General features: G+C 29.3%; 1 protein-coding gene across 1 annotated transcript in view; it reads right to left on the reverse strand.

The window, feature by feature from the left end:
* LOC112517173 (MADS-box transcription factor 23) overlaps positions 1 to 5,567 on the reverse strand; it is a 20,452-nt gene extending 14,885 nt beyond the window's left edge. The window contains exon 1 of the mRNA XM_025124524.1: positions 5,386 to 5,567. Within this exon, the coding sequence (XP_024980292.1) occupies positions 5,386 to 5,567 (182 nt within the window). The remainder of the gene's footprint in view (positions 1 to 5,385) is intronic.
* Positions 5,568 to 21,679: the final 16,112 nt, after the last annotated feature.

Consider the following 21,679-nt stretch of genomic DNA (forward strand, 5'->3'; position numbering starts at 1 on the left):
ATTCTTTTACTAAATTAAAAATTATTTTAAAAAATAAAATAAATAAAAATATTTAGTTTTTATTACATATAATAAATATTTAAGTTTTTTAAGTAAAAGTTATTATTTAATGTTAGTAATAAATTATATCAACTTCTGAACCACCAATTTAGAATAACTAGAAGGGTACTCGTACGATCCAGTAAAATAAATTTTCATTTTAATGTTTAGTTTTTATTCTTTGTCTCTATCGATATAATATGATTTTATTTGATTTAGAAAACGATAATGTTTTTATTCTTGAATAAAATATAAATTTGAAGATAACATAAAATTTTGAAAAAATAAATCGATACTAATATTAAATTAACTATTTAATAGTTCTCGTTTATTTTGGTGTAACTTCTTTAATTCAATTTTTTATTATAATTTATTTTATATTTAATAACAAAGTAATTTATTTTTGTTTTAATAATATAATTTTTTATAAAGATAATAATTAAACATTCTGTTACAACTCAACGATTATTTTAATTATATATTAGATATTCTATATTTAAAATTGATGTTTATCCTGTATTTGATTATATTTATTTGCAGTTAGTTACATGAATTTAAAAATGAAGCTTTAATAAGTTGTACTTACAGAAAATTATTTCTAATCTGGAATTTTAAGTAAGATACATCAATAAACAATACTTCATGCATAAAAATGATTTTTAAATTAGATTAATAATGTTAATTTAATGATACTAATTATTGTTATTTATTAAATTAAAGCTAAATTTCATACTTATCTCTTTCTCGCTCCTCTTATCTCTCCCATCACCAAATTAACATACACCTTGTGCACACAAAGAAACAACCGTATGAATTTTTTTAGTAAGGTGTTCACAAGTTTCATATTGTGTTCCTAAGTGGTATTGTTTAGATTTAACTTTATTGATTTATTTTGTATTTGCAATATGTTCTCAAGTTATATCAGTTCTTTGTAGAGTTGGAGCGTGCTTTGTTCTCAAACTATAATAGTATTTCTAATAAAGTGTTTGTAACGTGTTCACCATTAATATTCTATTGTACAATATATATATATATATATATAGGTGAGTTATTATACAATTTTTTACATTTGTACAACCAATACAACTCAATCTCAACCGTTCATTTAACTTGATGAATATATAATTTCATAGAAATTTTGATTGTTTCTTAATATAAAGTATTGATCATAATTAATTAACCTTATTCATCTTCCATAAATATTTAAATCATAATAAATGAACTCTCATCATTTCCATAAATATTTCAATTTATTGGGTTGCATTAGTTGTACAAATGTGATGGGTTGCATTTGAAACAAACTCTACATATATATGTATGTATACATATATATATATATATGTGTATGTATGTATGTATGTATGTGTATGTATGTATGTACATACATACAGGGAAGAGTTCAAACGAAAACACATTCATTTTACGAGAACGAAAGAACACATTTTTATTATAGACAATCACATGTGATACTATTATTTCATCACATATGATACACATGTGATACTAAATTAAAGACGCAGACAATTTTCGGCACGATCTTGGTTGCGAGCCAAGTCGCCCTTACACGACTAAGCCCCCTCACATGTATTATCACATGTGATAAGAGTGTTGTTGATATGATACTATAATTCGTCAAGACCATCATATGTGATGCTAAATCATAGACGCAGACAACCTTTGACGCGGTCTAAGTCGTAGAATACGTCGTCCGCATACCACCAGGTCCTCTCACTCGTATTATCACATGTGATAAAGGTGTTCTCATGTTCTTGTAAAATTAAGGTGTTCTCTTTTGAATCTCTACCTATATATATATATATATATATATATATGTGTGTGTGTGTGTGTGTGTGTTGTGTCCCCATAAAATTTTTTAACCCAATTTCATTGTTATTTTTTTTTAGTTTATTACCTTTGCTATAACGTGAATTGTGAAGGTAAGGGTTTGTTAGTTAATGTATAATTTTTTTTGTTAGTTGTTAACTAGGGTCAGGAGTTGAGTTCATGTGAGACCAGGTTGTTTTCGTGTGACTCGCGAAACCACTTTTTTACACTTGAAAATTCACAGCAAAACACTGTGAAGGTAAAAAAAATCCAAACCTTCACAGTGTTTTGTTGTGAAGTTTTAAGTTTACAAAAATGGTCTCAAGAAAACAGTCTGGTCTCACATGATCTCAAGTCTTAGTGTCAGGGTTTGTTAGTTGATGTTAAATTGCTAATATTTTGTTATTAATTTAGGGTTAAAGTTTATCACTTCATGTATAAGTGTTAATTTGAACGATCTTCCTTGAATCCATTCAAAAGGACTTTTTTATAGCGTACCACTCTAATCAAAGAGAAAACAAGACGAAACCATTTAAGTAAAAAACATTGTAAAACCACGTGGATACGTGGCCATTACTTATATTCTAACCTCATCATCAAATTTTCTAGATCCACCACTGACTTGCGATATATTATTTTCATGACCATGCCCATATGGCATATCCATGAAAATGATGGGACCATTTGCATTGGTTTCTTTGTTTCTAGCTAGTTGTGTACCATGCCCACACTAGTCTACATATGGTCCCTTACAGTTGCTGCTGCTTTTAGAGAAGTAGGTACAGTAGTAGAAGAGGAATTTGAAATCTACCTAATGATCAATCGATTTGGGTTCAAGTTAGTCGGTGAGATTGGACTATTTATACCCTCAAATTAATACTTATAAAGGTTTCGTTTGTACTCTTGCAACAAGCACATGTCGTACTTCCGTTCAAGGTTTTAATTGGTATGTCACAAGGAAAAACAACGCCCCTTGGACTCCAAATCCATGAGAGATGTCTACAATGATGATTATAACATCACTAGGTTTCACTTCTGAATCGCCTTAAGACCTAGCCTCCCCTAAAGGGCGGGATCATGGAAAGAGTAGCTAGACGAGGATGTCATAAACACGTAAGGAGAGATTGAACTATATGCCGGAGGCCATTTACATGAAAATCCCACCTCCTAGACACCCTGATGCCACAAGATTCTCCCCAGATATAGTATTCCATATGCATACCGATAGCTACACCATCTCAACCACGTATATTTATACTATATTATAAAGTATTTGATAAAAACTCTTAAAAACTATTTTTTATGCATGAAGTATTGTTTATTAATGCATATTACTTAAAATTCAAAATTACAAGTAAATTATGCTTAAATACAACTTATTAAAGCTTCATATTTGAATTCGTGTAACTAACTGCTGATAAGCATAATCAAATATAAGATAAACATATCATTTTAAATATATAAAATTTAAAATATAATAGAATAATCATTGAATCTTAACAGAATACTTAATTATTATCTTTATAAAAAATTATATTATTAAACCTAAATTAAATTACTTTGTTACTAAAGATAAGGTTAAATTATAATAAAAAAGATTAAATTAAAGAAATTACACAAAAAAACAAGAACTTTTAATAGCTAATTTGATATTAATATCGATATATTTTTTTTTCCAAATTTTTATGATATTTTCGAATTTATATTTTATTCAAAAATAAAAACATTATTGCTTTCCTCAAAACCACATAAAACCGTATTATATCGACAAAAAAAATAAAATAAAACAAAACATTGAAATCAAGATGTGTCTCGATGCATTGCACGAGTACCCTTCTAGTGTATATATATATATATATATGTGTGTGTGTGTGTGTGTCCACCATTAAATAAACATAACATCCTGCATTTATAATTAAGATTACAATGCACTTGTCCCACGAAATTAATGAAGAAATTGTGTTGTTTAGCATGTATGTACTATCTACTATAATTTGTGTTCTTGGTCTTAATTTTTAGCTTTTTTGTGTCGTCAAGGAGATCAATATCCTAACCTTATCATATATGGAAGTTGAGATCAACCCACATCAACTGTGTCAAAATGAATCCAAGTGTATTCCCCTCTAGTACACTGAATCTAAGACTATTTGTGCAAAACACAACTAGCAGTTCGAATCGCTCAGTACTGTCGCACCTTTATTAATTGCTCCAGTATTCAGAACTTCAGAGCTAGCCCCCATTGTGTAGTCTGTTAATTTCTCCCTTCCAAGTCATGATGCATTACATATCTCAACTTAACACTCCAATATCTAGCCTTTTCATGAGCTCGTATTCGTGCGAGCTGATATTTCAAAATGGGATAGCAAAAACTCTAACTTCACAGCACAGTTTTGTTGTGTTTCATCCCCAAAAATGATACAAGGATGGTGCAATGGAGAGAATAAATCCATCAGCCAACCCCACCAAATTAGAGATAGAAATTTGGCTACAAGTTCACCATAGAAATAAACCAAAGAGATGTACAAAACACATGATGTAAGCACAAATTGAGTTCAGCTTTATAAGTTATGATCAACTTCTGTTTCACTCCACTTAATTGCATGACTAGATATATATATATATAGGGGATACTTATAGTAGATCTCTTGAAACATCCCTCCAATTAATCTTAGAAATATCATAAGCAACATGAAGTATATATAAACTACATTGACATGGACAAAATTCGGATAAATATATGTCACTTTGACCACCACTTCAGTAAAACTGGCAACTTTTTCTATAAAGCTCTCCATCATAATCTGTTTGATGCACTGGAAACTAGACTTCCAGAGTTCTACACATAATTGTTGGACTTCCCACTTCAGTACCCTTCAGTTATAAAACTGCATCCAACTTTTCTAGGAATCCAGTTGATGATTCATTTGAATCTAGATTTGGGGGTCTTCAATTCTCTATCACACATAAGTTTTAGACGTCTCAATAATTTATGTCTTATAGTTTAATCTGACTAAAATCCTCAAGACTGATCTCATCCTGCTATTACCACGCGTTATTAGATTCTTTGGCTCCTCGTCAAACAAGGAGTACATGTACTTACACTTCCTCAAGCTCACAAGAAGATCGCAAATCTAGAATTTGCGATCAGTCTTTTCTCCCTAACGACCTACACTTTATTTTTCTAGATTTTGTACTGTCAAGTCAAGGACCGATCAAGCAATATCCTTTGCAAGACATTCGTTTACCATGTTTTCAAAACACCACAATAGGATCCAAGCAGAAAACTGCAACCATTAGGCTTATATTTCCAACATACAACCTTGCCATATTGTTGAAAAAAGTAGAATGGATTTGATCAATTGATCGTTGACCGACCTTTCAGCAATTAAGATGCCACTGGAATCATATTGTTGCCCTAATATTTCTATAATTTGCAGCATCATGTAATAACAAGAAGATCATATGAATATAAATGCCAACGGAGAGATCGATGATACATATAAATAAGAACGTTGACCAAACCTTGAACTCGTGAAGTCGTGGAGCTTCCCGGTGCTAGAGAAGATAATGAGTCCAACTTCGGCATCACACAAGATAGCCAACTCCTTAGCCTTCTTCAACAACCCATTCCTTCTTTTAGAGAAAGTAACTTGTCGGCTGGTTGAGTTATCGATCCTTCGAATTACAATCTTCCCTCTCCCCATTGTTAGCTTCTAGGGTTTCAGCAACCTGCTATTTGGAGCTTAACAGCAGATCAAAGAAATTAACAGTAAGATGCAAATAGGCTCAGAAAGTAGGGAGCTTTAGTTACAGGGAATCCAAGTAAATGATTGATGATGTTAGCAAGAACAAATAAAAAGATGCAATTCCCATTTCCAAAATTAGAAAGTTTCTTCTTAGGCAAGATATATCAAAGTCCAAATATTGTTATAAAGATCATTAACGGAAATAGGACAAAGAAGAAATGGTGAAAATTAGGGGTGTGGATTACCGATAGAAAAGAGGAAGATTCGTAGGAGAGAAGAGGGCTCATTTGGGATGTGTTATACATACTTTATATATTGAGGACAGGAATTAAATATTTGGCCGTAACCATATATTTAGTTATTTGAATATTCTAAATTTATGAGATCCGTAAAAATTTATATCGTATTGATTAACATATATTTGTTTTATAATGTGTTTTTTTTTTCATGTGAACTGGGTTCACAATGTGAAACTTTTTTACGTGAACTTTTTATTTCACAAACACACCAAAAAGGTTTGCATTGTGATCAGCATATATGGGACACAAACACATTATGAAACAAATATATGTTAATCATTACATTAAATTTTAATCATAGATGAAAAAGAATCATATGAAATAGCAGATAATGCACTGGTTCTCAACGATCTCACGATTTTTAGAGATTTTTCAAAAGGAAGTCCCCACATATATATATATATATATATATATATATATATAAGGTTGGGTTCGGGTGAGAATGAAAATTATGGTGAAAAAGGTAAGAAGAGATTTTCACTCTTACACCAATCCTAATTGAAGATCAACACTAATGTTATGCACCGAATCAATTCTCATGGTAAACACAATTTATAGGTGCGATGAGATTAAAAGTGATCAAACATTTATCCTTTCTTACCATAACTTCAATTTCCACACGATCATTCGTCTATATATATATATATATACATACATATATATATATATACATACATATATATATATATACATATATATATATATATGTATGTATATAAGCGAAGGATTGTGTGAGAATGAAAGTCAAGATGAGAAGCGTATGAACGGATCTGGACATTTGATCATCTTTAATCTCCAACTCACCCATGAATCGCGTTTGATACGGGGATTGATCTGGTGCATCTCATCCTAATGTGCATCAAACGGTGAAGATCTCTTCTTATGCTTCTCACTTTAACTCTCATTCTCACATGAAACAACTCTCTCTCTCTCTCTCTCTCTTTCTCTCTATATATATATATATATATATATATATATATATAGGGTATATTTTAAATACAACCATGTCCATTTGTACAACCAATTCAACCCAATCAATTGAGATATTTATGGAAATGATGAGAGTTTATTTATTATGATTTGAATATTTATGGAAGATGACTAGGGTTCATTAACTATGATTAATACTTTATATTAGAAAACAATCAAAACTTTTACGAAATCACATATTCATCAAATTAAATGGACGGTTGAGATTGAGTTGTATTAGTTGTACAAATATAAATGGTTGCATAATAACTCATATCTCTCTCTCTATATATATATCCCTCTATTTTGAAATAAATACACTGATTTTTGTAGATTTGATATTGATTAATTTGATGGATATTATATATGGAACTAAACAAATGAGAACTCGGTAGTTTTGATAACCATGGGATATAATATGAGTCAATGGTTAAAGATAATTAATGTTATTTCTTAAAATAAAGTAAAAGGGTAAACCAGTAATTTGATATTCTCATTTTGTATTTAGTTAAATTCTTTAAAAACCTTCTCTCTCCATATTCTCGTTTTGTATTACCCAAATTAACATTTGGTATTGTGAACATATTGTAAACAAAGGGTACCACAGTGGGTTTCAACGCGTATATAATAGGTATCACAACGTTGGTGTTGTGAACACCTTCTAAACAATGGTAGCACAGTGTGTATCAACATGTATAAATGGATATCACAGGATATCACAACGTGTATAAAATGGGTATTACAGGATAACATAACGTGTATAAAACAGGTATCACAGTGTGTATATTCTATGTATCTTAGGTATCACGGTGAGGATCATTTGTATGTATTTTTTAGTAATGACGATGTTTTTTAGGTACCACATTGTGTATCTTGCGTTCATTTGGTGTTGGGGTAGAATAAGGTTCKACGGAAAGAGCAGAGAGGACAGATAAAATTTCTATAATACCTAAAATGTCTTTTAATTAAAATTTTAAGTCAAAATTAACAAAACTTATAATTTTCTAATTTACCATTTAATTTGTGGTTGAAATCAGGTCTCACAGTTATCACATACTAAGTTTTCTCTCTTGAATGGCCTTGTAATACATTTATATTGACGTTTTATTTATTAACATCATTAATTACAACAAAATTGATTTTATAGGACACTTAAATGTCCAACTATCGTAATATAATAGTTTGTAGAACTTAAGTTTAGAAACAAATTATAAAGCATTTACAATAGTTTTATATGACGTTTTTGGGGGATTTTAACAAGTTTTTAAAATAAAGTATTTACATTAGCTATTTTATAGGATATTTTTAAGAAGTATCCTATAAACTCATCTTTTTGTAAGACATTTGTACATGTTTATGTGACATTTTTCTATTACTGTTCTATAAAATAGTTAATGGTCCATTTTCTTTTAAAAGCGTTTTAAAAGACTTGTTGAAACGTTTAAAAACGTCCTATAAACTATTGTAATTACACTTTTAGATAAGATGTTTTTTATTTGAATAAACTTAAGTCCTATAAAATATTTTATAGGAATATTTAGACATTATAGCATTAGTGGCACTATAAAACCATTTTTTTAATTAACCTGAATATCCAACCCGTTATGCGAGCCGATTAATCTCAGGGCAACCACCTGTTTTGCAGATAACCGGAGTCACCGCATTTGAACCTCCGTGACCACAAGAAGATTTTTATTCCTCCTTAGATTTAAACCTGAGACCTCCTGATACATTTGACCTTTGGAGCCAAACTCAAACCAATCAGGCACCACCCTTGTGGTTAATTTTAATTATTGTAGTGATTGTTGGTTTTTTACTCCAAAAATCTCGTTGGAATGTGAGTAAATCATGGATTTTGTCTATGTTTATCCTATTCCATGCAAACGTCAACTATATATTTAAGTAAGTTTGATTAGTTCTAACGAAACTGTTCTTCTAACACTCAAAATTGATATTTTTGACTATTACAATTCTTAATATAGATTGCTTTTTAAGTCAATAGAATGTTAATTAAAAAAAACCCCTTTATGCTATTGTCCTATTAGCCATATTTAGGATAAAAGAAATATAAATCATAAAAATATTACAAATCAATCTCAACTGTTAGTCTTTTCTAACGAATATTTGGTTTCATAAATATATCGATTGTTTTTAATATAAAGTAGTGATCATAATTAATAAACTCTAATTATCTTTCATAAATATGCAAATCATAATAAATGAATCTTTATCATTTTTATAAATATTTTAATTGATTAGTTTGTATGATTTGTAAGATTTTCATGGTTTGTACTTGATTTGTCCTCTAGTATTATATATATATATATATATATATATATGTGTGTGTGTGTGTGTGTGTGTGTGTGTGTTTGTGTGTCTAATCAAATGAGAACTGTTTTGTTTGTGGTAACTATGAAATCTACTCTCAACCACAAATCAAATGTTAGATTAGAAAATTAATAATTTTAGTAATTTTAACTTAAAATATTAATTAAGGGCATTTTAAAGGAATATAAATATCATCTCTCATCTCTCCTCTTTCCTCTCTCCGACGAATATTATTCGACGAACCTTATTCCGATGGACATTATGTAAACACAAGATATACACTGTGATACCTACAAACGATATTCACTGTGATACCCATATATACATACAAGATGCACAATGTGATACCCTTTGTAAAGCAATGAAAATATAGAAAATCCACACTATGATACATTCCAAAAAAAAAAACATTGTGATACACATGAAACATTATGAAGTTATCACTGTGATACACTTTGATTCATAAACGTCTTTAAAATACGATGTATATCAAGTAATCGATATATCAAATAACTAATTTTAATTAAATATTTCATTCTAAAAAGTTTAATTAAATAGTTTGATTAGTTGTCAAAAATAAAAATACTATATTTCTCTTTTAGCTTATTAAGAAATATCCTTAAATATCTCAAATGAATTGTTCACATTGAATCTCACGGTTAACACAAACTAATTAGTATGCATATATATATATATACTTGATCATATGACCAACTTGTTTTTATAAGACCCTTAAGACCACTGTTTTACACTTGAAACTTCACAGTAAAACATTGTAAGGGTAACATTTGCAATATTTTTGCTGTGAAGGTTTAGTTTTTTTACATTCACAATATTTTACTGTGAAATTTCAAGTGTAAAAATGTGCTCTCACGGCTCTTACGAAAATAGGCTGGTCTCATGTGAACCCGACACTATATATGTAACACTTCTAAAAGTTACCATGCAAGAAGGCTAGTTATAGAATGATTTACATTAAGGGGGTGTTTAGGATTGTCTATTTAAAGTGTTTATTGACTTATTTCAGTGTGCTACTGGTAATAAGTTGTTTTTGTGTTTCGACGAGGAAAAAAAATATTGCTTATTGATACCAAACTGGTAATAAGAAGTTTTTGATAAATTCTTATCTTCTAACTTATGAAAAACAACTTATCAATTTTGAAATCCAAATTACTTTTTTAACCCTAAACTTAATAAAATCTACCAAAAATAATTCGTTTTCCTCGATTGGATCCAAAACAACCCAGGATGAGTGTCCAAGAACATTCAAATCTGTAACCCTAGACCGAATAATTCAGAAGCTGCTTGATCCAAATCAACTTATCAGGTATCTTCGAGGAACTCTATTGCACGACTTCTTCCCAGGGTTCTTCATGGCCTCCAACTTCGATTTGGTTTTCGATTTAGTTTTTGATTTCAATTTCTCCAGGTACGATCTTTGTTAATTTATTTTTGACTTATATGTTTTTTAAGCTTATATGTTTTCGAGTTCCATGGTCTTCGATTTCTAAGCTTCGTCGGTTTCAACTTCCCTGGTTTCCATGGTTCCCGATTTCATGGTTCTTGATTTCTTGTATGCGCCTCCCATGATTCTCGATTTCATGATTACATATGCTTTCTATGGTTCTCTATTTCATGATTGCATATGCTTTCTATGGTTCTCGATTTCTTGTTCCATGGTTCTCGATTGTATATGCTACTGCTTTCATGGTTCTCGATTGCATATGCTACTGTTTGACGATGGGTTTGAAGATTTTGTAGTTATATGAAAGAATATCATTTTTGGTTATTTTACATGAATAAGCAAAATTTGTCAAACACTAAAAACAACTTATCAGTTTTTACATTTGGTACCATAATAAGCTAATCCAAACACTTCTTATAAAATTCTGGTTTGACACGACATAAGTTGATAAACATTTTTACAAAAATGCATAAGTTATTTTAAATAAGCAATCTCAAACACCCCCTAAATAATATATCTTTGTCTTAACAACTTATTGTAATTTGATGCACCGTTCTCGTCTTATAAACTTGAAGTTACATCAAGTACTCTATTACAATGTTTGTGCATCATAAAAGACTCATCATGTTGTATTGTCAACATGTTACCCAAAATCTATTGTTAAAGTGGTCAGTGGGTCCCGCTCACGTAAAACACTCTCTCCATACGACGTGGGCAAATTAACTTCACGTTTTTTGACTGACTAGTAAGGCCACAAAAAGAACTAATAGTACGTATACGAGGGATATTTAGAAAGTCATTCAATCCTATTATAAAAATCAACCATAATTGGATCAGATCGAATCTTAATCAACATCAATTGGACCAACCAGTTATTGATTGTCAATCTAACATCCAATTTATAAACAATAATAACATCAAATGGATGAAATCAAGTTTCTAAACGGTGTGAGACATGGTATGGTGTTGAGGTCAAGCTTCGAAGACATGACGAGGCAACAACGTGTTCCAAGACATGATTTATAACGACAAATTTATATTATATATATATATATACACACACACACACATACATATATGTTTTGTACTATTATTTAATGAGCCAACGATATTAAATACTTAAAATTAGGTTATATATACTAAAAACTAAAAAGTAAGACATAAAAATGTAAGAAAAATCAAATATCATGTTATAAAAATCATGCATAATATCATGACAATGAGTATTTAAGCCTTAGGTTGTGCTGAGCCTTTAGAACACTGGACGGAATCGAACCAATCGAATTAAATTTAATGTCAATTGGATCAGACAGCAAAAATCTATCATCAAATAAAGGATTGGATCAAATCAGATCTACATAGATTTATTCGATCTCAATCGATCCAACACCGTCAACCTATACGATTTAAAACTAAATTAAATCATAAAAACGAATCTTATGTGTTCTCCAATAAATCAACTCATGGAGATTGATGTTATAAGTGTTAAAAGGTCAATCTTTCATCCACCTTTTTCGTGATTAAATATTTGTTTCTGCCATTGAAATATGGCAAGTTGCAACCAAAACCCTAGAAAACAAACAAACAAATATCTAATTTAATTGTTATTTTATAATATCTTTTTTAATGGTTGTGAATTGAGGTTACATTATTTGACTTATTCAAGAAAAAGGAAAAGAGATGCACAAAAAAGGATACATATTTTTATCCAATTCTTAATATGATCTAGATAATTATATATACTATATTATAAAACATTTGACAAAAACTCTTAAAAACCATTTTTTATGCATGTAATACTCTATATTGATGTATATTACTTAAAATTCAAGATTACAAGTAAATTATGCATAAGTACAACTTATTAAAACTCCATGTTTGAATTCGTGTAACTAACTGCGGATACACATAATCAAATAGAAGATAAACATCTCATTTTAAAATATAAAAAATCTAAAATATAATTAGGATAATTATCGAGTTCTAACAAAATAATTAACTATTATCTTTATAAGAAAATTATATTATTAAACCAAATATAAATTACTTCGTTATTGAACCTAAATTAAATTATAATAAAAAATTGAATTAAAAAATTACACAAAAAGTAAGAATTTTAAATAGTTAATTTGATACTAATTAATATCGATATATTTTTGTCAAGTTTTTATTATATCTTCAAGTTTATATTTTATTCAAAAAATAAAACATCATCATTTTTTTAAACTCACATAAGACCATACTATAACATCGACTGAGATAAAGAATAATGAAATATTAAAACCAAGATGTATCTCGTTGCATTGCACGAGTAACTTTTTAGTATATATTAACGTACAGGTCTATAACTTGAAAATAATATACTTAGCATTAAATAATAATGTGACATATATAATTAATGATCGACATGTTTTTACAAATTGTTCCATAAAATAATTCTTTTATTCTAAGAATATAGATTCTAGTAAACCCTCTTTTAAGTTATAAATTTTTAAATGAAAGTATTGAGAAAATGGTTTCCACGAATAAAAATATAGAATAAAGCTAAAAAGGCCGGTTCATTCCAATTAATCGGTTTAGGTTAATCGGTTTTCAATTTTTTTTTATTAACCTAAATATCCAACCCGATATGCGAGCCGATTAATAATCCCTCAACCACCTGTTTTGCAGATAGCCCGGAGTCACTGCATTTGAACCTCTGTGGCCACAAAGGGGATTTTTATTCCTCTTTGGATTTGAACATGTGATCTCTTGGTACTTTTGACCTTTGGAGTCAAGCTCAAACCAATCAGGCACCACCCTAATAATCTCGGTTTAGGTTAATCGGTTTTCAAATTTTTTAAAACAAACTAAACCAGATAAGGTTTGGTTTAATCGGTTTTGGATTATTCAATTTGGTTTTTAGGTTATGCGGTTCGTGATCGATAACTGGTTAAATCGAATAATATTTTATACTTTTTGTTGGACATTTGCTCCAATAATTTTTATAAATCCGGTCATTGCAGCTTCTAACATATAATTATATCATATCTTCATACTCAACAATTGACTTGTATTAAGTAAAATTATCGTCCATCAAAACCAATATCTAACAAATAACATTATTTTCTTCATATGACTGTATACATCAAACATAAAAACGTAATTTAACAAAAATATTATCTATCATCAAATAAAAAACATTATATAACAATAAAATACATAAAATAATAGGCGTACAATATGTATCTGGTTTACTTTATAAATATACAATATATAAAATATTAGTAGAATGTGTTATTCGGTTTAACCTAATTAAAAAAATTAACTGAAAATCAGATCAAATAAAGATCCTTAATCGGTTAATCGACCGTTTAACCTGAAAAATGAATAACCCAAAATTGCTTAACTCTCATTCAGTTCAAATAGACTATTTGGTTTTAGCTGTTTTTGACACCTTTAACGTTTTTAAAGTATCTTCATCAGATTCTCCAAAATGATGAAAATGGGGAAAATATAGATTTTGATCTAAAAATGAGCTCCAAGAAAAAGTATCTCTGAAATGATGAAATTTATCTCAAATATGAAGATTACCCGAAAATGATTACCATGTGAGATTTTTTAATATATTTTTATCAGTAGAAAACTTTGAAAATAATGATTTAGAGATAGAAATAATATTTTAAAAAATAAATAAAATATTCTAATATTATACTTAATGTTGGATTTTTCAAAATAAGAAATCTATTGGAGATGAATGTATTTTTTTAGAGGTTTCATCTTTTAGTTCTCCATTTGAAGAAATTTCGAGAAATTTGTTGAAGAAAGTTTTCTATAATTTTAATAAATCAAGGAACCAAACCATAAAATTTCTTAAAACAGCTACATTTTATTCCAACAGATTCTCTATCTTAAAGATTTTTAACATAAATTATATTACTATAATATTTCCTAATTTATTATCCCAATACAATTTTTTAAAACTTTTATAAAAAATAACAACTCAATCTTATTGATAGAATTGAATAAAATAATTATTTTTCTTTTTTTAATATAAAATTTCAGAGAATTTTTTTTATTTTTAGAATTTTATTTAAGCATTTTTATTCTCGAAGAAATAAAATATAAAATAAAATTCATTTTTTCTTAATTTTAAGAAAATCTTAGAAAAAACGGTTGAAGATTTTCCTTAAATTGAAGATAGTTGTACCACTTGGGTTTTGTAGACAAAAGAAATCCGTAATGGAGATGTGAGATCTGGAAAAGGGAGAGCCGTTGATTACCTTAAAGTTGACGAAGTATAACTAGGGCTGACGCACGTTTGTCGGCTGTCAGAAAATAACCTTAATTGATGGAAACTCGTGGTCTAGCTTTTGATTCTCTGTCAGACGTATAGATCATCGACACGTGGCCAAATAAGAACACTTCATTTCCTATCTTGGATGGTGTAGTATCATAGTATGTATTAAAACATATACAACCCTTCACAAAATCCGAGATAGGTCCGAATTATTTCTTTCAATTTTTTTTATTAATTTAGATATTCAATTCGTTATGTGAGCTGACCAATCTTAGAATGATCACTTGTTTTGCAGATAGTCCGGAGTCATCGCATTTGAACTTTCGTGATCACAAGGGAATTTTTATTTCTTCTTGGATTTGAAACTGAAACCTTTTTCGTACTTTTGACCTTTGGAGACAAATTCAAACAAATCAGGCACCACCCTTGTGGTTTCTCTTTGAAATTTTACACTGGGGGCTATTATATCTATTTTTAATATGGAAATTAAGTTAATTCATACATTAAAAATTAAAGGATACATTTGATAACGTAAGAAGTGCAATTAACCTGGTCCGTCAAAGTTGTATATAAATAAAAAACTATCTTAAACATATGACGTTTAATAAATGTTAAAATATTAATTTAAACACATAATGGATCATATAACAATGACTGAACCACAAAAGATATTATATGAATATTAACTTCAAGAATTTTTACATGAACAACGATATAATTTTATGTGTTACATTTGTATTTTGTTTACTATGTAATACATTTTATTGTATTGTAATATAAATTAGATTTTTTTTTTTATATTTTGTAGCATTTGTTAATATATATATCAATGTTAAATTTATAAGAAAATTGAATATAACGTTAAATTTATTTATTTAATAAATAAATAATTATATCAGTAGTAGTTAACAATTAGACTATTTGTATTCTTATAATCAAAGTCTTATTTAATATATTATTCGTACTCTTTTTTATAAAAATATTTCATAAAATATCAAATAGAATGATGTAACATTAACAATTATTAAAAATCAATTTCGTACTCAAATCGTCATAATTTCTTAATAAGAAATTCTTAAAAAAATCATTGGAGTGGATGGTTCACCGTAATAACATATATATACATTTTCTTATTAAATGAATAATTTTAATTAGTGGAAGTTTCTGATCTGCGGCTATTCATCAACCGTAAAAAAATCATTAAAGTTAACCAAAGCAAAATGAAGCAATCAAGAAAAGAACCTTAAAAAGTAAATTCAAGATTCTGAAAATGAATTAATGAGTGTCCATGAAGAAACTAGTTTGAGATAAAATTGTCAGTAAAAAAATCACTCATCGCTTTCAATCACTCAACAACTCTCCAAGAGAACTCAGGGTTTTGGATAAATTAGAATAAAGCAAAAAAATAAAAACTCGGACTTAAATTAGGGTTTTTAGTCGGTGTCGAATCAACATGGTACAAGGAGTACATTTGGTTAAATTGGATCTCTGGCAATATCGGCCAAGTTGCCACCAATACTAATGCTTCGCTCACAACTATCCAACAGTTAACCTAGTTGGTTGACTTGCCGTTAAAACATCTATAACGATTTCTCACAATATCATTTCTTCTTCATTCAAATAGACCCCTAATTTTGTATATATCATAGTATTAGAACAGATGAACACAAACAACAAATGTTTCAAACATGAGCGCTTACTACAAAGATGACAAAGATTGCTTTTGAGTGTCGAGTGTGGAATGACGGAGACGAGAGAATTGCGAATGACGCATCCTACAGATATTGCTAGGGTTTGATTCAATCTTGAAGGTGAGGAAGAAGATCGATCTAGTTGGTAGATCATCATTTTTGGCCTTTTTGTCGGTGTGTGGGTTTTTATGAATTCATGAATGAATTTTTGTGTTCTCTATTTGTATTTTATAAGAAATTTAAAAAAACTATGACATTAAATGAAGGTGAATTTGAACCAAAAGCTTCTCAAAATCAGATATGATTCATAATTGAGAAAAATGATGCTAGTTTGGGCCAATGCAAATGCACAAGTATTGCTCTGTGTTCAGGAAAGATGAGTTAATTAAGCATCTTGCTTATGAAAATATCGATTGATCAAGAATTCTGAATAACTATATATTAGACTATGAACTGAAATGTGCGGTAAATGCATGTTTCCAAAAGAATAGTTGATGGAATGACAGGTGAGGATATGTGTAACTTAATTGTTTATATTGAAAGTGAAATGATCCAAGTTTAGCCAATGTGTGACTCTAACATGATACATTCGATGGAGGCATGCTAAACGCATGATAGGCTAGACGAGTACAAATTGCCCAAAACGTCAAGTCTCTATAATAATAGATTTTGACTATAATACTATGTGAGAATTTATGAAACCCCCATTAGATTGTATGTGGTATAAGAGTCGATGTTTAACGCTAGGTCTAGAGACTCGACACTGTTATCCTCTGTTGACGGGGGCATGTTGAAGTTTCACATTTATCCTCAATATATGTCAGGGACGGACCCATAATTTTTTTAAAACGGTGGCACTATTTGAATATAAGAAAAAAATATATAGAAATTTTTTGTCATACGGTGACAACGTTTGATTAAAAGAAACAAATATACGAATTTTTTTTCAAACGATGGCACCGTTTGACTAAGAAAGTGACACGTGCTACCTATACCACATACATAGGTCCGTCCAGGATATATGTTGTAACATCTTTTATCTCCTCAACGACTTTTTTGAAAAATAAACCCGACGAATGTTTCTATATATTCTCAGAACATTTACACCGTTACAAATATATTTTCTTTTTCAAATCATCTGAACTAAGCTATTATCTTAAATACATCAAATCATTTAATTAGTAATTAAAATATTTTTACAATTCTAATTAAAAATTGGGACAAATTTTTGAATGGAAAACAACGAGGTCACATTCGTAATTAAAGTAACATAAATTAATTAAAAGGCAACAAAGCAAGAAGTTTAATTAGAAAATTTTAAAAGTAGAAAAGTAAGGTTTTAAATCTTTGGAGCCAACGAAGGGATTGTAGAGCATAGGGATGTGGCGACACGATATTTCTATATAATTAAATATACACTAAATTAATTTCATTATTGTGGTTAATTTGTTAATATTAATTGCAAATTTTGTCCTTATAGTTTTAGAATTTCGATTTTTGTTCTTATGGTTCGTTATTTTTTTTTTCCGTCTTTGAACCTAATTATTATCTTTAAGTATAGGGGACTAAATTAGTAAAGAATTGTGAACGATAAAGACGAAAATAACGATAAATTATAAAAAATAAATTACAAATTTGGTCCTTATGGTTCACACCTTTTTACCCACACGGGTTCTAAAATGTAAATTAAATACAGGGATAAGATTCGTGGTTTAGATATCGTTATAAGATTACGTAAAGCATAATTATTGGTAAAATGATCTGTTTAATATTAAGCTAATATTTTAAAAATAATATATACAAAAATTGAAAGAAAAATACTTGGTAATTCCAATCAACTACACACTTCTAATGTTCATTTATTATACAAAATGACAAAAAATCCGCGTTAATTATGAGTTGTACATTTTTCATACAGGGACAGAAAAGTCTTTAACATATTCAACATTTAAAAAGATCAAAAAAATGAGAAAAAGATAGGAGAAGTTCTAAGCATTAGAAGGTGCCACCTCATTATGTTTGGTTTCTCCTTTAATATGTATATATAGATTTTTTATTTTTTAAAGAAATTAGTTATTTTTTTGAAAGAAAATTAATCCTTTTCAAATAAGCAAATTATATATTACAAATCCAATGTATTGGAATTAATTATAAATACAACCACTTAGAAACAGACTGTCTTAGATATTCGTGTCAATAACAAAACACATTATCTGTAAAAGAAAGTATATAAATCATATAATATAAGTGAATAAACATTCTTTTTATTAATCAAATTTACCAATTAAAGGCTTGTTAACAAGTCAAAAGCATGAAGAACGCTGTATTGAATCCATACTTTAAACACACATATCGGGAATTGATTCTAGACCATATAATTTTGATAGTATCTTAACCTAATGGTGTAAATGGAGTTGCAATACATAAACCATAACAAGAAAAAGAAAGAAACATATGCTTTCTAATATATATAGTTATGAATTCTGTATTTTTGAAAAACTGTATCTGAAAACATATGAATTAAAAAGACAGTTTTATGTTGACCCATAAAATTCTTTTGGTAAGTTATAAAGTTGAAACTTAACCACAAGGGTGGTGCATGATTGGTTTGAGCTTGGCTCCAAAGGTCAAAAATACCAGGAGGTATCAGGTTCAAATCCAATGAGGAACAAAAATCCACTTGTGGCCACGAAGGTTCAAATGCGGTGACTCTGGATATCTGCAAAGCAGGTGGTCGCCCTGAGATTAGTCGGCTCGCATAACGGGTTGAATATCCAGATTAATAAAAAAAAAAGTTGAAACTTAATTTATTTTGAGATCTTGATATAAAAGGAGTTGTATAATCTAAGAAATGATGGATGTTTGTTAAAATTAAGGTTTTGAGAAAATAAATAAAGATGGGGGTGGACAAGTGGGAGGGATGGAGAGAGATGAGATGTCTTAGTGCATCAAAAAAGGTACAACCTTGGAAATGAATTATGGCACTTTCCTTAATTGGAACAAATAGAGATGCAAAATCCATATATGTCTTATATTTTTTGATTTACTTGGATATCTAACTTCATATGCGAGTCGACTAATCCCAGTGCGACCACTTGTTTGGCAGATAGTCCGGAGTCACTGCATTTGAACCTCCGTGGACACAAGGGGATTTTTGTTCCTCCTTGGATTTGAATCTGGGACCTCAAGGTACTTTTGACCGTTGAAACCAAACTCAAACCAATCAGGCGCCACCCTTGTATAATATGGCAAAATGTAACAATTACCCTTTTTATGATTACTGTAATGATGTTTTTTTTTCTTCTTAATTTCTGTAAGAGACTTTAAATTGTTCATATTTTGTACTCAATTCAGTTGATAAGTGAGTTTTCACCCTACATGATATTGGTTGATTTTAATATAACATTTAATTTTTTTTATAATCATTAATTACAATATAACTTGAAAATTTGCCATTCATACATAATTAACAGTTACAACCTCTATCAATTAAAAATCAAAATATACATGCTCGTTATCTTAGTTAAGAAAACAAATCGTTACCTTTAGTAAAAATAAATCAAACTTCAAAAAATATTGTATTTTTTTACTCAATAATCAATCTTTTTTTTAATCATCTGCTTCAAGAAAAAATCGGAGAATTTCTTGGAATTTCACCAGTCAAGTCAGTTCCTTCCACCTAGGCCCCCCTTTTTCACTCTGATAGCATCGTAGATTGTGTCAATGCAGAGGAAATTATTTAACAGAAAAATTATCTGTTCCATCCGATTAATTCCAGATTCGAATCCTTAGACAGCCCACTGTAAAGTTTATTGATTAATGATTATTCAAATAAAGGTTTGGAAGGATGGACATAGTATGGTTCCAACTTCCAAGGTTGTACTTGTGTGCCTCCTTTATGTTGTTATATATTTATTTGTAAATTAAGGTTTCAAGAAAATAAATGATTAAACTTTATTTAATTAATAATAATAATATTCTTGTACGATATATTTTAATGTTTAAAATATTCTTTCCAACGAACTTATCGAGCTGTGAACGCATTTTAAACATTTAAGTTTTGAATAGTCTACATTTTTTATCTTTGTGGTTACCATTTATTATCAGTTATCGTCCCTCTTTTTTATTAATTACAGTTTTAGTCACTGTAATTATCATTTGTTTTCATATTTGGTCCCTTGAACTATTATGTTAAAAGGGTCTACTAAGTCAAAGGTATTTTAGTCCTTTTACTTCTTTTCTTTTTTAAAGTTTTTTTTGTTGTCTTATTTTTTATCTTTTTTTTTATACATTTTTGTTCTTGAAAAATCCATTAAAAAAAGTCAAATTAATTTCAATTGTTAAAATCAGTTACAAAATGTGAAACACAGAATTGAGGAATTTAGAAATAGAGATTCCAAACCAAGTTTGGGTTGATTTAGATGAGTTCTTCAACCTTCATTTTGTGATACAGCCAAACAACCCCTAAACCTCATTACTGCTAACGGTTCTTGAATTATAATCCAGAAAATCAGACCCAACAAATACGATAAACCAAAATGTATACATCAAAAAGCTTTAAATCTGAATTCTCAATAAATCAAAAAACTTGAAATCTATCAAACCTAAATTTGTAAATCAAAAGCTTAAAATCTGACAAACCCTAAATATAAGAGAGAGAAAAAATACATTGTTTCGCAAATCTGGAGATAACAGGAAGCCGCTACGGATCTTTTCTAGAGAGAGAGAAGAAAACAACCCAGATTTGTTGAATATGCTACACACACCTACAAATCATGTCTCTCACTCTCTTAACAATATCATAAACTGCAGATTGATTAAGGGGTGGAACACTGGAACTAAGCACATGGTTTGTGTAGATGTTTAACCACCACGATCTTCCTCTAGAATTAGGCTTTGAACATATGAGTAGACTCATTGTAGGGGTCTTACTTGGAAGGCCCAATGTACATGCGTGAGGTTGAGGGTGGGGGATTCGCAAAAGTGGTGTGAGGAGTAGGAGGAGTCAAGCTCCGAGTATCTTTTTGGTACAAAGTCGA

This window comes from Cynara cardunculus, assembly GCF_001531365.2.
Source record: "Cynara cardunculus var. scolymus isolate 2C chromosome LG 8, CcrdV1, whole genome shotgun sequence".
Taxonomy (NCBI): domain Eukaryota; kingdom Viridiplantae; phylum Streptophyta; class Magnoliopsida; order Asterales; family Asteraceae; genus Cynara; species Cynara cardunculus.